At 48.8% G+C, this 21289-nt stretch overlaps 1 protein-coding gene across 1 annotated transcript in view; it reads left to right on the top strand.

The window, feature by feature from the left end:
* SMARCC1 (SWI/SNF related, matrix associated, actin dependent regulator of chromatin subfamily c member 1) overlaps window positions 1–21289 on the top strand; it is a 67855-nt gene that overhangs the window by 15017 nt on the left and 31549 nt on the right. Inside the window, exons 7-18 of the mRNA XM_052695041.1 lie at window positions 1201–1270; window positions 2288–2363; window positions 5360–5485; window positions 6113–6231; window positions 7654–7778; window positions 8319–8378; window positions 9010–9047; window positions 10616–10737; window positions 12783–12854; window positions 18512–18625; window positions 19451–19604; window positions 20261–20374. Of these exons, the coding sequence (XP_052551001.1) occupies window positions 1201–1270; window positions 2288–2363; window positions 5360–5485; window positions 6113–6231; window positions 7654–7778; window positions 8319–8378; window positions 9010–9047; window positions 10616–10737; window positions 12783–12854; window positions 18512–18625; window positions 19451–19604; window positions 20261–20374 (1190 nt within the window). The remainder of the gene's footprint in view (window positions 1–1200; window positions 1271–2287; window positions 2364–5359; window positions 5486–6112; window positions 6232–7653; window positions 7779–8318; window positions 8379–9009; window positions 9048–10615; window positions 10738–12782; window positions 12855–18511; window positions 18626–19450; window positions 19605–20260; window positions 20375–21289) is intronic.

The following is a 21289-nucleotide window of genomic DNA, read 5'->3' on the forward strand; positions in this document are numbered from 1 at the left end:
AAAGAGAATGAAAAGCTTCCTGCCATGTTCTGCCCTTTCTGGGTTATAGATGGGGAATGTTGTCGTTGCCCATGGTTTACAAGGTGGACGCAGTAACAGACTTGATAAATGGAGACTGTTGGCTTTATTATAATGTGTTTGTATGCAGTAGGTTCTCAGGAGCAATTTAACAGCTTTGGCCTTCATCAGATAGCAAAAACGAGCTGTGCTGTGTGTCTGTGTGAAGAAGCAGGTCCTTGCTGGTGCTCTGCCACAGCTCGCCCTGGCATCCCAGCTCCACTAGATGGAAGTGTTCACTTCCACACTGGGATGTTGGAGGACTGTGTGTCCGTTGGTGTGCTGTTCTGTGTGTTCTGTGCTTCTGGGAACATCTAGCCACAAGTCTGCATTGCTTTTACCACTGCTTCAGGTTGTTGACAAGGGTTGGACGTGGTGGTTGTGCAGTCAGTGAGCGTGCCAGGGCTGCCTGCTTTGCAGTGAGCTGAGAGAAGAGCTGTGAATTCAAGCAGTGATGTTCCACATGTGCAGCTCTTCAGGGTCATTCTCTGGGCTGTGTTGAGAGTAGAACTTAATTCTGGGGAGAGTCTTGTGGAACAATAGGAGATAATGAGGGCATCATAAGCCTGAGAAGGTTTTAAAATATCCGTGTATTTACTGGTTGACAAGAAAACATTCTGGGAGAGCTTCAGTCCTTTCAGCTGCATGATGATGAGAGAATTGTGGCAGGCTGGTGAGTGTCTCTCAGCACGTTGTTGCTGGTGTCTTTGCAGGATGTCATTGTGAAGGTTTTACTCTGAGCTTTGGGGAGATGATGGGCCTGGGGGAGCTGGCAGTGCTGTGTGCCCCCCCTGCAGCTCCTCCTGCTGCTGGGAAGCTGATGAGCATTTCAGGCTCCGTTGGGCTTTAGTCATGAGCAGGGCATGGATACGTATGGCCAGGGAAGGAAATGCAATCATTGTTTGCATTAAAATGATTTTCCTAATTTAATGTTTGTGATTTGAGCACATGAACGTTTATGCATGGCAAAGTTGATGCAGGCAACTGTATTACTAGTGTGGGTCAGGGCACTGTAATTTCACTGCAGCGTGCTTGAAAAGAGATGATTGCATTAACCTTTTTATGCTTGACTATAGGAAAGCAAAACAGTGTGTTATGTACTTTGCAATCTGAATCTGATCTAGATCTGTTTCCCCTTTGCAGATGAATGGTTGAGACCAGTGATGAAAAAAGACAAGCAGGTGCTGGTGCACTGGGGCTTCTTTCCAGACAGGTAAATCCAGGGGGGAGGAAAGCACACCTCGAATCCCAAGTTTAGTTAAAGGCAAAGGACTGCTTGGAAGTTGCCATTAGGCCAATGCACGTCCTCAGACAAGCTGCTCTTTCAGCATACTGAGTTTTGCCTTTCCTGATGGCTGTGCTCTGCCCTCAGTGCTGTCAGTGAACCTGCTGAGGATGTCCCAGCTGTGTGGCTGCGCTCTTGTTCTGCAGAGCAGTGGGCACAGATGTGTTCTCCAGTGCCCTATGCATGTTTCAGCAGGAGAGAGCAAACAACATCGTGCTTTAAGCTTCCTTCTTCATGCTGATGAGCTATTAAATATTTTTGATTAGTATCGAATAACCAAGGGTGTGCCTACTGTGTAGGAGTGTATGTAAAGATAGTTATAAATACCAGCATAAACACTAAAAAAATGCTGCACATGCATCTTCTCTGAAGTATGCCTTCTTCCAGCTGCTCAGCACCTGGTTATGAGGGGGTTTGGTTTGGTTTGGAGTGCAGTTTCTTAACATTAACAAACAGATTTATGAGGGGAATGATATGTGGAAAAGTGACTGTAAGTAATGCCTGGGTTCTGCAGTAGGGACTGAAGAAGGGGATGCATTCTTTCTTCTCCTAAGAGTGTGGTATCTGCTGCCTTGAATTCTTCAGAAACAGTGAACTTACTGGCAGGGTTTGCACGAGTGACTCCACGTGTGCTGTACCCCTGAATGCAGAGATGTGCAATTCCAGGCAGGAGATGACATCACCCAGATGGGTTCTGAGTTCTGAAAGTGAGAAACGTGCCCTGGATGCCTCAGACCCCTCTCTTCTCAGAGTGCCCTGTTCCCACAGCAGGAACCAGTGATGATTCCTTTGTTTGACTTCCACTGAGTGGAAAATAATGTGCCGTTCCATCCCAGCAGTGTGATTTGCAGATGTCAGAATAGCTGAATAGATATTCCTGCTGGTGATCTCTCTGGATGAGCAGCCCAGGGGACCAATTTTGTTTTCTCTGCCTCTTCTCATTAGCTATGACACTTGGGTTCATGCCAACGAAATAGATGCTGAAATTGAGGATCCTCCAATTCCTGAAAAGCCGTGGAAGGTGAGTGTCCCTTAAAGAGCTTCCCTGAGTTACTGCATTGGTGTAACCCATCTGTGAATGCTACTGGGTAGATGTCTTAATGTGCAGCTGGGTGTCAGTGGCTGTATTTCCATATATATGGAAAAAGAGAGTGATTTTTGTAGAGCTGTAATGAAAACCCCCAACGCGTTTCTTTGGTCTGGAGAGGGGCACCGTGGGGAAAATCTCCTTGTGGATGATGAGGGCAGATGGATGCATCCCTCGTGATGCTAAAATTACCACCTTTATTGTGGCCTGACTTGGGGGGGTTTGTGCTAAAGGCAATTCCTTCCTCTGCTGCTGAGTTGAGCTGCCTCTGGGAGGAGCACTGGCTGCTCATTACTGGGTGTAATTAGTTAAGGAGTGGAGATGGAGGTAATACCTCATCCTTGGTGATGTTCTCATGAAGAATGCTGTGATAGAAAGGAGCCATGCAGTCAGGAGCCCAAGCACTTCACACATATTACAGGATTTAAAGCACTTCTTTGTGTGTGCAGAAACTTCATACATGAAAGAATGAGAGCCAGATGATATGGAAATGGGCTGCTTTGGGAAACAAACCTCTGGTCCAACTGAAACCTTGTTGTTCTTTGTCAGTTGTTGTTGTGGCAGCTTTATTGCAGCAGTCTCAGGTACTGGCAGCGGAGCAGAGCTGGATGGGGGCTCCCCGTGCCCTGGACCCTCCTGCTGGTTTCATTTTGCCTCGTGCCTCGTTTTTCTCCTGTTGGTTCTTGCTCTGGCTCTGTGTACCACGAGCTGTGGCACCGCTGCAGGCACACAGCTGTGGGCACGCAGCTGTCCCTGGAGTGAGAGCCAACGTGGGAGCCTCTGAGAAAACAGCAGCTGCTTCAAGAGCCCCTGAGGGCCACAGCTCACATTGCAGCAGTGTTTGCTTAATGGGGAGCTCTGCTCGAAGCTGACGTCGCAGGGATGGAAGAAGTCGTTCTGATGTACTTCACTGCAAGAGGACAGTACAAAGCAGTTACAATCCAGCAGCAGTAAATACTACTTAACGTCCTATTATAGGGCTTATTCCTTTATGCATCACATGCAGCATTGTTCTGTGTCTGTGCTGTTCATGTGAATAGCAGAGTTAGGAAAGGGCAGCTCGGGTCAGAAAATAACTGGATGTGATGTCTGTGCAGGCACTCCCTGTTCCAAACTGCTGCATGTAAATAAATGGGACTTCAGCTTTTTGTGTATAAAATACACTGAAGCTCAAAAATGTCATTATTCAGCTATGTAAACTTGCAGATGGCTGTTTTAAATCAGGATAGTCAATCCTCACAAGATATGGCAGTTCTTCCTGTTTGTCTCCATTGCTGCACATTCTAACTGTTAAGGTGATCTGTGTCAAACTTGGTGGATTCTGAGAGGAATTTTTGGTATCTGAAGTATGCTTTTAATGCTTTTAATGCACAGCTATTGCCCCAGCTGTGAGAGCTGACCTCACACTTGAGATGACTTGAAAGGACAGAAGAGCAGACATGGCATTCAGCAGGCTTATAGTGTGCCCAGCCTTCATAGCATTGCCTCATGGAGCTGTCACTTAATATGTGTAAAATTCCTGTGAGATCTATAGCTTCAGACCCCCATAACAAGGCTGAAAGTATTTCCTTCATCCTGTTAGCTCCATTGTAGAGTGACTGTTTGCAAGAATCAACATGTCACTGTGTTCATAGAATTGTCATAGAATCAGAGACTGCCTTGGGTTGGAAAGGAGCTCAAGGATCACCAAGTTCCAACCCCCTGCTGCAGGCAGGGCTGCCAACTGCTGCATCAAGTGCTAGGTTAGGTTGTGCAGGGCCCCATCCAACCTGGCCTCCAACACCTCCAGGGATGGACGGGGCATCACAGCCTCTCTGGGCAGCTGTTCCAGCCCCTCCCCGCTCTCACAGCACACAACTTCCCCTCACATCCAACCTCCAGCTGCCCTCCCTCAGCTCCAAACCATTTCCCTCGTCCTGCTGCCATCTCCCCTTGCACAGAGCTGACTCCCCTCCTGGCTGCAGGCTCCCTTCAGGCACTGCAGGCTGCACTGAGGTCACCCCGCAGCTTCTCTTCTCCATGCTGAACAAGCCCAGCTCCCTCAGCCTGTCTTTGTAGGGAGGTGCTGCAGCCTCTCAGCATCTTTGTGGCTCTTCTGGACCCTCTCCAACAGCTCCCTGTCTTTCTTGTACTGGGGGCTCCAGACCTGGACACAGCACTGCAGGTGGGGCCTTACAAGAGCAGAGCAGAGAGGGACAATCACCTCCCTGTCCCTGCTGCCTCCCCTGTGCTGATGGAGCCCAGGATACCATTGGCTTTCTAAGCTACAAGAGCACACTGCTGCTGGCTCACATTCAACTTTTCATCCACCAGGACCCCCAGGTCCTTCTCCTCAGGGCTGCTCTCAAGGAGTTCTTCTCCCAGTCTGTATTCATAGCTGGGATCACCCTGACCCAAGTGCAGCACCTTGCCCTTTGCTGTGTTGAACCTCACAAGGTTCACAAGGGCCCACCTTTCGAGTTTGTCGAGGTCCCTCTGGGTGACATCCCTTCATTCTGCTATAGCTCCACTGCTCAGCTTGGTGCCATCAGCAGACTTGCTGAGGTTGCACTCAATCCCATCATCAGTGTCACTGCTGAAGATGTTGATGAGTGCTGCTCCTGTACCAGATGAGCAGGGGACGCTGCTCATCACTGGCTGCTACCTGGACACAGTGCCATTCACCACAGCCCTCCGGCTGCTGCCTTCCAACCAATTCGTTATGCACCACTCATATCTCCAGTTTGGATATAAGGATGTGGTGAGGGACCATGGCCTTGCAGAAGCCCAGGTAGATGACATCAGCTGCCTCCCCTTTGTGCACCAGTGCTGTCATTCCATCATAGAAGGCCACAGATGGGTCAGGCACGACCTTCCCTTGGTGAATCCATGCAGGCTGTCTGGGATCACCGACTTGTCCCTGATGTGCCTCGTGTTGCTCTGTTCTTTAGGTTCATGCCAAGTGGATTTTGGACACAGATGTATTCAACGAATGGATGAATGAAGAGGATTATGAGGTGGATGAGAACAGGAAATCTGTGAGCTTTCGGCAGAGAATTTCCATGAAGAATGAAGAGGTAGGTGGCTCCAGCTCAGTGCGTGACCTGCTGCTACATTAATACTCCTTCTCTGCAAAAGTGACTGAGATTCAGACAAGCTGAACACTTTCAGGTACCTGTGGTAGTACAGCTTAGTTTGAATTTCTTCTGATGTGTCATTTATATCAGAGAACTATTGTCTTTTATTATTTCTACATTCTTTCTGTTTCCCAAGGATGGCAAGAGAAGAGATTGACTTTGTACTTTCTTTTAAATGAAACTAGGGCTCCATTGGACAGCATCAATTAATTTCCAGATGTTCTCATTTCGTATTCTTCCTGATGCAGAAAGTTTGATAGGACTCTGAGAGCATTCATTTAACCTTCAGCTCAGGCTGCTTGCTGGGAAATCCTGATGGGTGGAGTACATTGGATGTGCCATACGTTAGCTGCTGAGTCTTGCTCTAAGAGCACGGTTTGTAGGTAGCTCCTGCAGCAGGGATGGCTATAAAAACCTTACATTACTTCACCTTGGCAGAGGTGTGTTTGGAAAGCATTCTGGTGCTGAGGATTCTTGCTTCTTACTGCTTTCAGCTCCTTTGTTGTAAGACATAACAAGGAAGGCTGCAGCATTTCAGTAACTGCAGTTATTTCATTTCTCTTACAGCCCGTGCGTAGTCCTGAGAGGAGAGACAGGAAAGCAGCAGCAAGCACACGGAAGAGAAAGCATTCTCCTTCTCCACCCCCCACTCCTGTGGAGTCAAGAAAAAAGTCAGGGAAGAAAGGGTGAGTGTCTCATTCAGGGAAGCTGGGGCTGCTGTTCTGAAGGGTGCTTATGGGCGGCCCTGTCCCGTGTCGCTATTCACACCTCAGATCTGCCTTAGGCTGGAATCATTTCTACAATAGGTTTGTGTGGTTTTATAGGGCAGTGTTCATCGTTTCTTGACTTCTCTATGGAAGTGCATTGCCTGTGGGTGGAGGAGAACCTGTGCAAGTCCTGATGTTGTCTGTTCCTCAGCAGCAGGACGTGGTGCTGCGCTGAAATAGAGCTTAGGGAAACCCTCACAGCTTCTGAAATAGCTGCAGTTAGTGCAAGCAGTGGTACTGGGGTTCCTTTTGGAGGAGAGCCACTGGAATGACTGCATGTAATTGGGGAATTTTTAATCTACGTAGCCTTGTGTTTTGAAGTGAACTTCTGAAATATCACTTCACCTGAGCACTGTTGGTTGATTACAGTTTGCTCACAGGTCGGCGGTGTTTGATTTTTGTCTCTGTGCTTGTTTGATCTTTAAAAAAAGGGCCAAGATTGTAACCAAATGAAAGCTTACCACTGGTGGGGTTCTGTGGTGTGGGTGGGAGCACTTAAAAAGTGCTTAAGGTGCTGCAGGCGTTCAAAGCCAGGCTGGATGTGGCTCTGGGCAGCCTGGGCTGGTGGATGGTGACTGCACACAGCAGGGCGTTGGAACTGGATGAGCACTGTGCTCCTTTGCAACCCAGGCCATTCTGTTTGAATCTGTTAAAAATCAGGGCTTCTTTAGCAGTGCTATCTTAAAAAAAAAAGCAGCAGCAGTGCTGGAAGTCTGTCGTCTGAGATGAGAAGGTCAGAAAGGTCAGATAATGAATGAATCCTTACTGTTTATTTCCAAATGTGAAGCCTGAGTTCACTTCTGTAAGGAGGGGCCTGGGTGATTCTGCCTTTGTTCCCGGAAGGACTTTCTCTGGATGCAGAAATGATGTGGAAAAGCCTGCTTGTTCCCCAGATGAGGCAGAAGGCCTTGCAATGGTCTGTTGCCTCTTCTGGTCCGTGCAGCAGATGCCCTTATTGCAGCTTGGGAAAGGAGGAATGGAAGTGAAGCACTGCTGCCCTGAGTCTCACAGGCATGCAGGTGCTGCCAGCGTGCTGGCATTCAGAATTCAGACAGCAATGTCCTGCAGTCCTGAATCAATGGCAAAAGGCCATCATTTGTATGAAACTGAGAGGCACTTCTGAATCATTAGGCTGCAAAAATTACTCGCTAGGGCCCTTCTAAATTATGTTAGTAATGCACAGACTGGTTTTTGTTAACTCCTCCATGCTTCCTGCTGCACTGTTTGCCCAGAAGAGTTTTAACCCGGCCCTTTAAACCTGTTGTCTGCTGAAGGATAACATCAAGGTGAATGCATCTGACACGTGCAGCTGTCAGAGAGTTTCTCTATGGTTTCTTTCAGACAAGCAACCATATATGGGAAAAGGAGGGGGCAGAAGGAAGAAGATGAGCAAGAAGATCTTACAAAGGACATGGAGGATCCCACGCCAGTACCTAACATAGAAGAAGTGGTACTTCCCAAAAATGGTAAATTACAGATCTAGAGTGTTTGAACGTTAAAGCAATTGCTTGAACTGTACAGGGAAAACATGCATGTGTTGTCAGATGTTTGGACTGTGATGTCGAGTACCAAGCTAACCATATGGAATTAGTGGAGGCTCTGCTGACATGCCCAGAGTGGGCAGAAGTGCCCATTTGTCAGTAGGTGTTCAGGAAGGATAGGTCAGAAATAAAATCCAGCACCAAAGCGTTTTGGATGTGGCAGTTTGACTTGATCTGGTCTGGATCGCGTGGAGGAATTGCTGGGTGCTGTGCAGGTGGGAAAAGCACAGCAGTCAGAGCCCTCGGTGCCTGCATAGAGGCAGCATTGTGTTCCATGGGAGATCAGACAGGAGCCAAATAAATGGTCTCTTGTGCTCAAACTGTCCCGACCAGATGAACTCTTCTGAACTGCAAGGACCCGACCAACAGAACGGTTTATTGATAAGATAGCAGCAGCGTGCTGGACGTTGGTAATTGTATTTTGTCTGATGATTACTCATTAGAGCTGCAATCTTTGTTTTGCAGTGAACCCAAAGAAAGACAGCGAGAACACGCCTGTGAAAGGAGGAACAGTGGCAGACCTTGGTAAGGCACGCAGGGACACACATCCTTCTTACAGCAAAGTCGTGTTTGCAGGGCAGCAGGAAGAGTATTTTAAACTCTCAGTTGTGAAAGGCATCTCTCATTCTGATTTCTGAATTAATTCAGGTTTCACCTGTATTCCATTTGAAATGTACTCTTCCTTTTGGGTCTGTTCCCTTGCAGGCAGTGTTTGCTGTTTTGGGAAGTGACATACGAGCTCTTCTTTGGTAGATGTTTATTTCTTATTAGGAGTTAGGCTGAATTGCAGGTTCCCTGAGCTTTGCTGGCCCTCTGGTATAAGGGATAGAAACTAGTGTCCCATGTCCTATTATACAAGGTACATCTAGGGCACTGGGCCAGGCAGTAATTAATTATGGATTCCTAAGCGTGGAAAAATTCTAATTATCTTCCTCTTTATCCCCTCTCTGATGTGCTCCTTTGTGTGGGACCATTGAGTGCCTGCATAGAGATGAGATAGTCTTAATGATGTGTGCTCTGCTTCGCTTTCCTCCTCGCTTCCCTCCCAAAACAAATGCAGTCTTTCCAATTAAGCAGTTCACGGCTGGGAAGGACTGCGTGTGTGAGCACTCAGGTGCATGTCATCACTTTAATTCCCAGTGCTTTTGCCTTTCAGATGAACAAGATGAGGAGACAGTGGCGACTGGAGGAAAGGTAACTGCAGTGATTTCATGCAGAGCTTGGTGGAAACTGAAATCTTCATCGTTGTGGACTTACCCTGCAGTGCTTTTCAAGGGATATTTAAGACCAAATTGGTCACTGGTGGAAACAGATGTAAAGTTTTTTCAGATGAACATCTTTTGGATGCAGATTTTTCAAAGCCTGTGTTTTTTTTTTCCTTTAGATTTCAGTGCTAAATGCAGAGCTGGGCTGCCTTTCAGGCTGTGTAAGCACCTAGGTGCAAACACATGGGCAGATGGCCAAAGTGCCATTCTTAGGTGAGCAGAGTTTCGTGCTCACAAAGAGTGACTGGGCTTCTCCAGCAAGGGAAATACTCTTACGTTAGTTGCAATTCCTTGATCCCAGGCTGTAGAATAACCTGGAACTGTGGAACTCATGCAGCAAGGGTTCAATCTGTGCTAGGTTGGGAGATGTTGCTTTTACGTTCTCTGCTAAAGGCTTGTTGGTTTGGGGTTGGCTCTTTTTGGCCGTGGTCTGTGTTCTGTTCTTGGAGACAGGGAGGGGGAGTGAGGGGATGAGGAGAGGACAGACTTCTTTTCTGGACAGCTATGGTGAGGTCACTAAATAGGTTTGGAGAGTACCTTGTCTATGGGAGAATTTAGTTGCCCCAAAAGGTGCAGTGGTGTTACTCCCAAAATCCTGCTTCAAGGGCTGGGCTGTTTTGAACAGCCTTTGGTTTCTTTGAAGTGGGGCTGGCTTAGTAATTCAGGCAAAGAAATTTGTTAGAAGTGAAGTTACCTTTGGCAAGGTAAGGACTCTTGTGTTGCAGGTACACAAGAAACCTGAGCCAGAGGAGGCTGTAAATAGTGTAAATAGTGTAATAGTGTAAATAGCCTCTGTGTACTGTGCCCAAAAATCTGCACTGATTCTCAGCTTTCTGATGAGAGAGGAATGGTCCCTTCAACCTGTTAATCCACATGGCCATGTTTGATGTCCCCTTGTTAAAACATCTCCTACTGACTTTATTAGCAACTGCCTTCCAGAGAAACCTCTGCCCACTGTGCTGTAGCTCCTGGGATCTGCTGGTCTAATGTCTGCTATGAAAGTTTGTCCATCTTTTATGTCCAGCACAGCACATCTATACCCCATGCCTGGGTTTTCATGGCACAGTCAAAATTTGAGCTTGATATCTCTTCACGAGGCAGAATTATTGAGGACCAGCCTTAAGACTGACCAATAAAGGTTATCCAAGCAAAAATGTCAGTGGTTGTAATTTGCTGTCTGCAGAATTGTCTCTCTGTACCCTACAAGTGTCACCCAGTAAAGTGAGAACTAATGGCTGATTTCCATTAGTACTCTTTTGAGGAGTGAGGGAACAGTGGCAGGAAGTACAAGTCATCTTAAGGTATTGCCAGGTGTGTTCTTGAGGTCTGACAACAGCTCTCAGCAGCTTTTTGCTTCCTTTATTCTCTTATGGAAGCACTTCCTCTCATCCCTGAGGCTCTCCCCACTGAAGGCATTTGTTTGGGGTGGCTGCACGAGGGCTGTCCGTGTCTTCCTGCTTGCAGCCTCCTCACCACTGTGTTCCTTCCTTGACACAGGAGGATGAAGATCCTAACAAAGGTGACCAGAGCCGATCCATGGATGCAGGTGAAGATAACGTCACAGAACAAACCAACCACATCATCATTCCCAGCTATGCTTCTTGGTTTGACTACAACTGGTAAGAAAGCAATTGGGATCTGGGGATTTAGAGTTTCGTTGGTGGTTTTTTTGTAAGTCGTGCTGAGAGCTGAAAGAAATGACTTCTTTTTCGGTGTAGTTCACACATGTGGGCTCATCTTTTCCGCCTGCAAATCTTCCTGAGCTGAGGTCTGTGGGATTTGATACAGCCGTTCTTAAAAGCAGAAGCTGGAGCTTGTGGTGGATAACTTCCTGCAGTAATGCTGAGGATGGGTCTGAGCTGTTAGCATAAAGATAGCCAGAGCTGGAGGCTGAGCCAAACTGTGTTGCCTTGTCTGTGTGCACTCACAGCTTGAGCTGACCTAAATCCTCACGAGTAGAGCCATCCTTCACCTCGCTCCTTTGCTCTCTCCCCCTTGGAGAAGCAGAAAAGCCAAGGAGCACACAGTGTGAACTTACAGGTTGCCTTCTGAGCAGGGAGTCTTGAGGTGCTCTGCTGCAGTGCAGGGTGAAAGGCTCCATTAACTCACTCTAAATGGATGATTCCCTTTGTGACTGTGGGGCCTGCTGTAGGTCAGGAGAGGCAGCTCTGCAGCTCGAGCTAAGTGAGGATTCCCTGAAGTGAACGTGGAGATGTCTGTGTGGTCTCTGTGCTTTGGTTCCTTTGGATGCCTCTCCTGTTACTGTATGTGTGCCTGTGGAGTGGCTGGCTGAAGCTTCCTGCAGATGTTTGTGTTCATAGCAGCAGCAGGAGCTGTACTGGTGCTCCTGAGAGCTGCATCAGCTCGTGAAGCACTGCTACAGGACTGACACAGAAGGTGCAAAGAAACAGAAGGAACTTCTCCTTGGCTCAGATGTACCTGTGCCTACCTTGTGAAAGGGGACCTCAAAGCATCTGTGATGCAAAAAAGGCTTTGGTTTGAGATTGTCCAAATCAGAGATGTCCGGCACATGGAGCTGACTTTGGCTGGAGGCTGAAATAGCTGCACAGCTGTGGGGCTGACGTGTTTCTGTCCCTGAGCTCTGCCTCCATCCAGAGAGGTTCCTGCAGTCCTGGAGAGCAGCAGAGCTCAGCTGTGGCTGCTGCTGCTGTGCCAGAAGGTCACTTTTGGCTCATGTCAGTGCACACAGACTGCTGCAGCCCTCCCACATTGCAAACACTGCTGCTGGTTTGAAGCAAATGGAAGAAGAATTCTAACCTCCTTCTCCTGAAGTGCATTCCAAGCTGCTGTTTCACAGCATTCAGTGCTGACATTAAATCTGTAGTAAACAGATACAATTTATTTGATCCTCGATTCAGTTCCAGTGCAATCTGTTCTGCTATAGGTGACTTCACTGCAAGAACTAAATGACTTTATGTGCTGTAAACCTGTTGTTTGGTGAATCGTGCTCTCTGAGCTCTGTTCTCTGAATGGATGACAGAATGAATGATGTTGGCACCAAAGGACGGTGGTGTGTTTGGCTGAAAACTGCAAGATGCAAGGGAAGAGCATTAGTTTTAATAATAATAATAATAGCAGTGTGTGCTTCCTTTAGAAGGAACTATTTCTCAAGGACCTCTGTAGTTTTCAGATGTTAATTTGGATGAAGTGTGTGACATTTTAGGAGTTGCTCTCGTCATTTTAATGGAAATAAGTTCTTCGTTTCTGACACCTTATAAAGTGAAAATCTTTGGAATTGCAGAGCTCTCCTCCTGCAGGGCTGGGTGGATTAAATCCTCACAGTTTTCTCATTAAGATTTAAAAACAAAAAGGTACAGTCAAGGTCCATGCGGTCTGGGTGCTCACGTTGTGATTTTACTTCGCAGTCCCAGCCCTCACATGTCACACATACCATGGCTTACACAAATGTCCTCATTAATACCTGCTGGTGCAGTGACCCTTCACGGCCACATTGCCTTATTTCTGCTGAAAATAAACCATCATATCTTTAATGAAGTACTGAATCGAAGGCTCCTGCTGGAATGTTCAGGTTTCCAAGCGAGGCCGTTGCAGTGAGCTTGCTCTCAGTACCCATGGGAGGTGTGTGGAGTTCCCTGTGCAAGGCTTTGGGGTTTGCCATCTGAACTTTGTGTTTTCCTTGCAGCATCCATGTGATTGAGCGCCGTGCTCTTCCAGAGTTTTTCAATGGAAAAAACAAGTCCAAGACTCCTGAAATGTAAGTACAGCATGAATGTAGGTACAGCGTGCAAGAGCTCAGCGTGGCAGGGCAGTTCTCCATGCCCTTCATCCTTCCCTTGCTTCTCCTTGTGTGTGTGCTTAGCAGGTGCTGACTGTGGGTGCATGAAAGAAAGGAGCACCTGTGACACCACAGCGTGCAGCTGGATTGTGTCAGCGTTACTGTAAAGATGAAGGCAACATTTAATAACAGCCATCAAGGAAAAATGAACCCAAGTTTTTTTCCAAGCAGTGTTGGAACAAACTGTTGAACAGGATCCAGTATCTCCCAGAGAAATCTGTAAAACTGTATCATTGAATCATAGAACGGCCTGGGTTGCAAAGGAGCACGATGCTCATCCAGCTCCAACCCCTGCTGTGTGCAGGTCACCAACCAGCAGCCCAGGCTGCCCAGAGCCACATCCAGCCTGGCCTTGAATGCCTGCAGGGATGGGGCATCCACAGCCTCCTTGGGCAGCCTGTGCCAGTGCCTCACCACCCTCTGGCGGAAAAATATAAGGTTCTGTAGAGCCTCAGTGAGCCCCGTAGTTCTCTTCCTCTTCCCATAACACACTGTGTGGTTTTGGGACGTGAGAGCTGTGTGTGAGCACTGATCACATCAGCTGTAGGATGCGGTGTCAGACTGTGGAATGGATTTTCCACACTGTCTGTGTTGATGTCATGGTTCCTTGAGCAGGTGATGGGTAATTCTGGAGCACGTGAGGGCTGGAGTGTGAATGTTGGGTAGTCTGATTAAAATCAGAGAGCTGGGGCTGAGCACTGCTAAAGAGAAACACTTGTTGGTGTAGCTGTTCTAAGCCCTCTCATGACTCTGTAGTTCCTAATCATCCTAAACATCTCAGTGGAGCTCTCTTGGTTGAATCTAAGATGAAACTGAATCTGCCTCATCTCCCTGTGGGATCTGCACAGGACTTACACGTTCCTCATTCAAAATAGAAGCACGCTTGTTTAACTGGCTTTAGAGAAGCTGTTACAAAACAATCAAAGCAGCACAACACCAGCTGAATGCTGTTGGTCTGTACATGGAATGATTCTCCTCCACTCTGGCTTGGCAATGGAAGGAGGTAAGCCAGTGGTTTTGCATCACATGCTTGCCCTGGCTGTCTGCTGCAGTGTCATTCTGAGCGTTAGCAACAGCACAGCTCGCCTTCCCCGAGCATTTTGTTCCAACAGCAAAGTGAGTTATTCAGAGCAATCCCCGAAGGCCATTGATTAAAGGAAGGCAGTCAGCATCAGGCTCTTGAGCAGTGTGCATTTTCTTAAAGCTGTAAACCCAAAACCTGAGAGAAAGAAATTGGATTGGACATCCGTGGAATGCTTGTTGACTTTGATAAAGGAACCGTGCTCACTGTGGCTGCTTCATCTTGGTAGCAACTCTTTGTCTTGCTGCATTTGGGGCTTTAAAAGCAGTTTTCTCATGAGCTGCTAAATGAAATATTTGAGGTATCTTCTCAGTATGTTGTTTTAATGTGCAAAGCTGTGTGTTTTTCATACATAGCAGTTCTCCAAATTTGTGTTTTTTCTCAATTTCTTCTTGGTGCAGATGATCAGAGGGCAGGAGCATAGGTAGAGTCCTATGAAGACAGGCTGAGGGAGCTGGGCTTGTTCAGCATGGAGAAGAGAAGCTGCGGGGTGACCTCAGTGCAGCCTGCAGTGCCTGAAGGGAGCCTGCAGCCAGGAGGGGAGTCAGCTGTGTGCAAGGGGAGATGGCAGCAGGACGAGGGAAATGGTTTGGAGCTGAGGGAGGGCAGCTGGAGGTTGGATGTGAGGGGAAGTTGTGTGCTGTGAGAGCGGGGAGGGGCTGGAACAGCTGCCCAGAGAGGCTGTGATGCCCCGTCCATCCCTGGAGGTGTTGGAGGCCAGGTTGGATGGGGCCCTGGGCAGCCTGGGCTGCTGTGCAATGGGGAGGTTGGTGGCCCTGCATTGGTGGGGGGTTGGAGCTTCGTGAGCCTTGAGGCCCCTTCCAACCCAACCATGCTGTGATTCTATGATGGTAATCCCACCCCACGTTGCTCCTGCAGCAGGTAATGCAGGCAGACTGCAGGTGGAGTTCCTGGAGCTCAGTCTGTGCTCAGACATAACTGATATTTTGTGAGGCTGCTGATGTAACCTTGTGATAGAAATTAGAAATTAACCTTTTCAGCCTGGAGAAGGGCTGGGAGACCTCTGACACCACGAATGATTTTGAATTGAATTGAATGATTTTGAACCTGCAGTCTGTACTTGGGACTCCTCCATGTGTCTGAGATGCAGATGTAGCTGTAGCTGCCATCAGCTGCCATGTTAACAAGTTCTAGTTTGAGACTGCACTGCCCAAGGAGTTCTGCTGCCTGCCCGTTCCTATTGTGCAGCTGATTTTCCTGGAGAAAGCTTGAGGACAAATTGAAGAATCATTTCCCCCTCAACCTGTTTACAGAGCAGAAGCTGGATCCAGAAATGTGAGTTTGCACTGATGCAGCCTTCATGTGGAATCTCATGCTTCCTTGCTCAGCTGACAACAAAACATCAGTGCTAGTTCTCTCTTTTCAAGTGAAGCAGATGAGGGACTCCCCTTCTCCCAGTCCCTACATTATCTTATTGCTATTCAGGGATTGCAGGAGCAGCATGTGATCTTAGCTTTGTGTTTTCCTTTTAATAAAATAACCTTCCTTTAGAATGGAAATGTCTGGCCTCCAGCTTGGTTCTCAGGCCAGACAAAGCCCCGTGTTTGCAGAGCCCATGCAGGTTCATCCTTGTGACAGCAGGGCCTGGGGTCTTTTCTGTCTCAGAAGGGATTTGAGCTAAGTACGAGTTGACTCCATCTTTCTTGCTGATAACAAGTCACAGCTAATGGGCCATGTCACTATAGAGAACAGGCTCGCTTCAGGATAAATGTTAGGGATGTTTCTGTCTTAGGCTCCTTTCTCCACCTGGTGATGTGACCTTCACTGGTGCCCACGGAGCTTGTTTGTGCAGCCAGGAGCACAGGGAGGTGTGCTTCTCAAAGCAGCTGGCACCCCACATCTCCCCAGCAGTGGTCAGAAGTGTTCCTGAATATCCCTCTGTGGAAGAGGGCTCCATTCCTGGAGGTGTTCAGGGCCAGGATGGATGGGGCAGCCTGGGCTGCTGTGAAATGGGGAGGTTGGTGGCCCTGCATTGGTGGGGGGGGGGTTGGAGCTTCATGATACTTGTGGCACCTTCCAACCCAAGGCATTCTGTGAAGAAGCTCCCTTTTGTTTCTTGCCTGTTGCTCCAGTGTTCAACACGAAGTCCAACACCTGCTCCCAGAGTGTTGTTCCTGCAAGGCCCATATAAAACCCATACAGAAGTGAAGATTTGGTATTCTGGCAAGAACAGGTCTTTGCAGCATCTGTCCGCTTATGTCTGGTATGGGAAACACATTGGTGTTCTTTCTCTGCATGATTTGCACTCCATACGAGGCATCTCCATCTTGAACTTTCAACAGAAGGCAGAAATCTCTTTGTAATAAGCTGTTTTGAACAGGTCTTTGCAGAGGACCCTGCCTGTGTTTGTTTGCAGGTTTGCTTTTGTTCAATCTAAGGAACAGAGCTAGCAAGGTATTACTGTGCTTATTGTGAGCAGCTTGTATGAGGAAGCAGCAGTATATTCCAGAAACACACTTAGAAAGGCTCAGCAGGGGCAGGAATGGGCTGAACCCCACGGCTTGCCCACTCTGTCTGCACTGAAGGGCAGCTCCTGCTTCAGCCCTTCCCAGCGCAGTGCTGGGCTGGACTGGGCTCTCACAGGCTGCTTTTCAGAGTCTTTGTCCTCCTTTTGCCCTCTAACCTTTCCTACTGATATTTTTGTATATAAAAAGTCCTCAAATAGAAACAGTAACGTTCCATCCAATGTACAGTTTCTGTTTTACTTCTCCCCTTTTCTCTTTCTGGGCTCACAGGGCACAAGTTGGGCTGTTTATCCTTTTTCTGCGTTAAGAGCAGACCCTGTTGTTTCTTTTCTGCAGTCTGCTGACCAAACACTTGGTCAGTGGTTGTAGTCACAGGGTGCTTTGGAGTGAGGGCAGGAAGGATGACCTGTATTGGGCTTATTTCCACCAAGGATGCCATGTCTGCCCTCAAAACCTAAATGTAGCAAAGCTTTGTCTCCTTATATCTCTGATCCATGCAGCAGAGCAGCAGGAAAGGTGTACAGGTAGGTGCTTGTTTTCCTGTTGGTAGTATTCATGATGGAAGAGCAGATGTATGGAGATGCTGTCCTGCTTTGCACCTCCTGGCACATGCAGTGCTGGGCTTCTGCTGATCTTGGTTGCCGTTTGTTCTGCTAATCCAATTACAGAGAAAATCCAGAGTGAAACTTCTGGACGAGGTGGATCATGTTCAGTATATACAATAGCAATTCCACTTGAACAGGACTTTTAATCTTGTTTCTTCAATAAGAATTCAGCAGAGGTTTTTACTGGTCAGTAATAAAGTTGTTTGGAGGAGATGAATCCTAAAAGACATTGTGAACCTTGGTACCAAGGAAAGTCATGGAGCAAATCATCTTGGGTGAGATCACACGGCACGTGTGTGGCATCTGGGGGATCAGAGCCAGCCAGCATGGGTTCATGAAAGGCAGCTCGTGTTTGAGCAACCTCATCTCCTTCTATGACTGGGTGACCAGGCTGGCAGACGAGGGAGAGGCTGTTGATGCAGTCTGCCTAGACTTCAGCACTGGGGCCATTTGTTCAGTATCTTCATTGATGACCTGGATGAGGGCATCGAGTGCACCTCAGTAAGTCTGCAGATGACACCAAGCTGGGAGGTGGTGTGGATCTGCCTGAGGGCAGGGAGGCCCTGCAGAGGGATCTGGATCAGCTGGATGGCTGGGCTGAGGTTCAACAAGGCCAAGTGCCGGGTCCTGCACTTTGGGCACAGCAACCCATGCAGCGCGATGGGCCTGGGGACGAGTGGCTGGGTGAGTGTGAAGAGGAAAGGGACCTGGGGCTGCTGGTTGGTGCTGGGCTGAACACAAGCCAGCAGCGTGCCCAGGTGGCCAAGAGGGCCAACGGCATCCTGGCCTGCATTGGAAATGGTGTGGCCAGCAGGAGCAGGGAGGTGAGCATCCCCTGTGCTTGAGAACCCCTGCACCTTGAGCACCGTGCTCAGTTTTGGGCCCCTCACTGCAGGAAAGATGTTGAGGCCCTGGAGTGTGTGCAGAGAAGGGCAGCGAAATGGTGAGGGGTGTGGAGCACAAATATGAGGAGCGGCTGAGGGAGCTGGGATTGTTCAGTGTGAGAAGAGGAGCTCAGGGCAGAGCTCACTGCACTGTGCAACCTCCTGAAGGGAGGCTGTGATGAGGAGGGGTTTGGCCTCTTCTCCCAGGCAACAACCAGGACCCAAGGAAACGGCCACAAGTTGTGCCAGAGGAGGTTTGGGTTGGACATGAGGAAGAACTTTTTGTCTCAGCGGTCAGGCATGGAATGGCTGCACAGGGAGGTGGTGCAGTCGCCGTCCCTGGCAGTGCTCAGGAGGCGCCTGCATGAGGAGCTGCGAGATCTGTTTAGTGCTGGTGGTGGCCGTGGTGATGGGAGGGCGGTTGGACTGGATGATCTCGCAGGTCGTTTCCAACCTTGTGATCCTATGAAACTGTGTTAGGCATCAGCATCCAACGTGAGCTCTGTACCAACTCTTGCAGATACCTGGCTTACCGCAACTTCATGATCGACACCTATCGCCTGAACCCCCAGGAGTACCTGACCAGCACTGCCTGCAGGAGGAACCTGACTGGAGATGTGTGTGCTGTCATGAGGTGAGGAAACGTCCATCTTTCAGCCACTGCTTTCACTAGAAGAAAAGGAAATAGAGCTGCTTTAGCAATGGAAATGCCCTGGTAGACAAGATGTGTGTGGGCACTTTGAGTTGGAAGGGACCCTTAAAGGTCATTGAGTCCAACTCCTCCGCAGTGAACAGGGACACCTACAGCTAGGTCAGGTTGCTCAGAGCCCATCCAGCCTGACCCCCAGCCTGTAGTCACTGTGCTGTTTCATCAGCAGTCTGTTCAGCCTCTTCTTACAACCAGATTATGATATGCTGTCCTTTATTTGTGATGCTCTGGGTGCTCCCTGAACCTACAGAGTTGGGATCTTAACCTTTAGCGCCTGCTATTTATTCAGCGTGGGGAGTTTTTTTCAGAGTTCCTGGGTTTGCAGTTCAGTTTTGCTGTTTTTTACCTGTTTCATCAGTCTTAAGTTGTAGGGTGCAGCAGAGCCCTGGAATCTCAGGAGTTACTGATGGTAGATCCAATGAAGAACAGCTACAGATGGTGAGAGAGGAAAGAAAGGGGTTGTGCAGCCCTCACATTGGTGTGATGGCTGCAGATGGCTCCACGTGTGCAGCCCTAGCTTTGCTTCGTCTTTAATTAAATGTCCTGTTGTTCTGTTACCATGTTACATTTTAGCTATCATGCTGAAGCGATAGTCAGGTCCACACAGCGTGTAGTATTGATTGCTCTTGTGATCAGTGAAGATCTGTGGGAGCTGATGAGGCTGTCTGATCCAAAACCAAAGCCTGTTCCTCGGCTCTCTTTGCACTCTCGCTTTGTTTCTTAACATTCGGATTTGTCCTTTGGTTTCAGAGTGCATGCTTTTCTGGAGCAGTGGGGTCTCATCAACTACCAGGTGGACCCGGAGAGCCGCCCCATGGCCATGGGTCCTCCTCCCACCCCTCACTTCAACGTGCTCGCCGATACGCCCTCCGGCCTCATGCCTCTGCACATCCGCACGCCGCAGGTGAGCCCTGCACTGCCCTGGGGCTGGGAGGTGGTGGATCTGCTCAGTGTCATGCAGGGGAATGTTGTCTGCACATGTTGCTCAAGGAAGATGTTCGTGAGCTCAGAAACAGGCCTGTCGAGTCACATCATATCATAGAATCACAGAACGGCCTGGGTTGCAAAGCAGCACGATGCTCATCCAGCTCCAACCCCTGCTGTGTGCAGGTCACCAACCAGCAGCCCAGGCTGCCCAGAGCCACATCCAGCCTGGCCTGGAATGCCTGCAGGGCTAGGGCATCCACAGCCTCCTTGGGCAAGCTGTGCCAGTGCCTCACCACCCTCTGGCTGAAAAACTTCCTCCTCACATCCAACCCAAACCTCCCCTGTCTCACTTTAAAACCATTCCCCTTGTCCCATCACCACCCACCCTCACACACAGCCATTCCCCTCCTGTTTATTTGCTCCCTTCAAGCACTGGAAGGCCACCATGAGGTCTCCCTGCAGCCTTCTCTCCTGAACCAGTCCTGCACTGTGTGCAGCTGATGCTGTGTAAAGGCATCTCCATAAGTCATCGTGTTGAGCTGTTGGTTCTGTGTTCTGCTCAATATTTGCCTGAAAACTCGGGATGTCTTTCAGCTCCTGACCTTCTGTCCTTCCTTTCATGTTTCTTCACAGATCCCAGCTGCTCAGCAGATGCTGAGTTTTCCTGAAAAAAACAAAGAGAAACCCACTGACCTGCAGAACTTTGGACTTCGCACAGACATTTACTCAAAAAAGACTTTAGCAAAGGTAAGTGCATTTGGATTTCTGTTCCCCTGTGGCTTCTATTAAGCATTCTTCCTCAGTTGTCCTCCTCTACATGATAGTTAAAAGACTTGTTACTCTTAGATTCCCACTTCAGATCTCACACTGAGATGCCTCACTGTATTCATGTTGGATACACAGTTTTGTGGAGGGGACCACGTGCCTGTCCCAAACAGTTATCCTCATTTGATATTTTAATTTCAATTAAAAAGCTCTGTAGTCAGCCAGGTGTCAAATAATTCAGTACAGAACCGAGAATCTTTCAGCAGAGTCTTGAGTACAGAGCTGAGAATCTCTCAGCAAAGTGCAGAGTTTGGCACTTGGGCCAGAGGAATCCATGTACACAGACTGGAAGAGCAGTGCTTGAGAGCAGCCCTGCTGAGAAGGACTGGGGGTCCTGATGGATGAAGAACTGACCGTGAGCCAGCAGGGTGCTCTTGTAGCTTGGAAAGCCAAAGGTATCCTGGGCTCCATCAGCACAGAGGAGGCAGCAGGGACAGGGAGGTGATTGTCCCTCTCTGCTCTGCTCTTGTGAGGCCTCACCTGCAGTGCTGTGTCCAGGTCTGGAGCCCTCAGTACAAGAAAGACAGGGAGCTGTTGGAGAGGGGCCAGAGGAGCCACAAAGATGCTCAGAGGGCTGCAGCACCTCCCTACAAAGACAGGCTGAGGGAGCTGGGCTTGTTCAGCATGGAGGAGAGAAGCTGCGGGGTGACCTCAGTGCAGCCTGCAGTGCCTGAAGGGAGCCTGCAGCCAGGAGGGGAGTCAGCTGTGTGCAAGGGGAGATGGCAGCAGGACGAGGGAAATGGTTTGGAGCTGAGGGAGGGCAGCTGGAGGTTGGATGTGAGGGGAAGTTGTGTGCTGTGAGAGCGGGGAGGGGCTGGAACAGCTGCCCAGAGAGGC

This window comes from Tympanuchus pallidicinctus, unplaced genomic scaffold, assembly GCF_026119805.1.
Source record: "Tympanuchus pallidicinctus isolate F22 unplaced genomic scaffold, pur_lepc_1.0 scaffold3, whole genome shotgun sequence".
In the NCBI taxonomy this organism is placed as follows: Eukaryota; Metazoa; Chordata; class Aves; order Galliformes; family Phasianidae; genus Tympanuchus; species Tympanuchus pallidicinctus.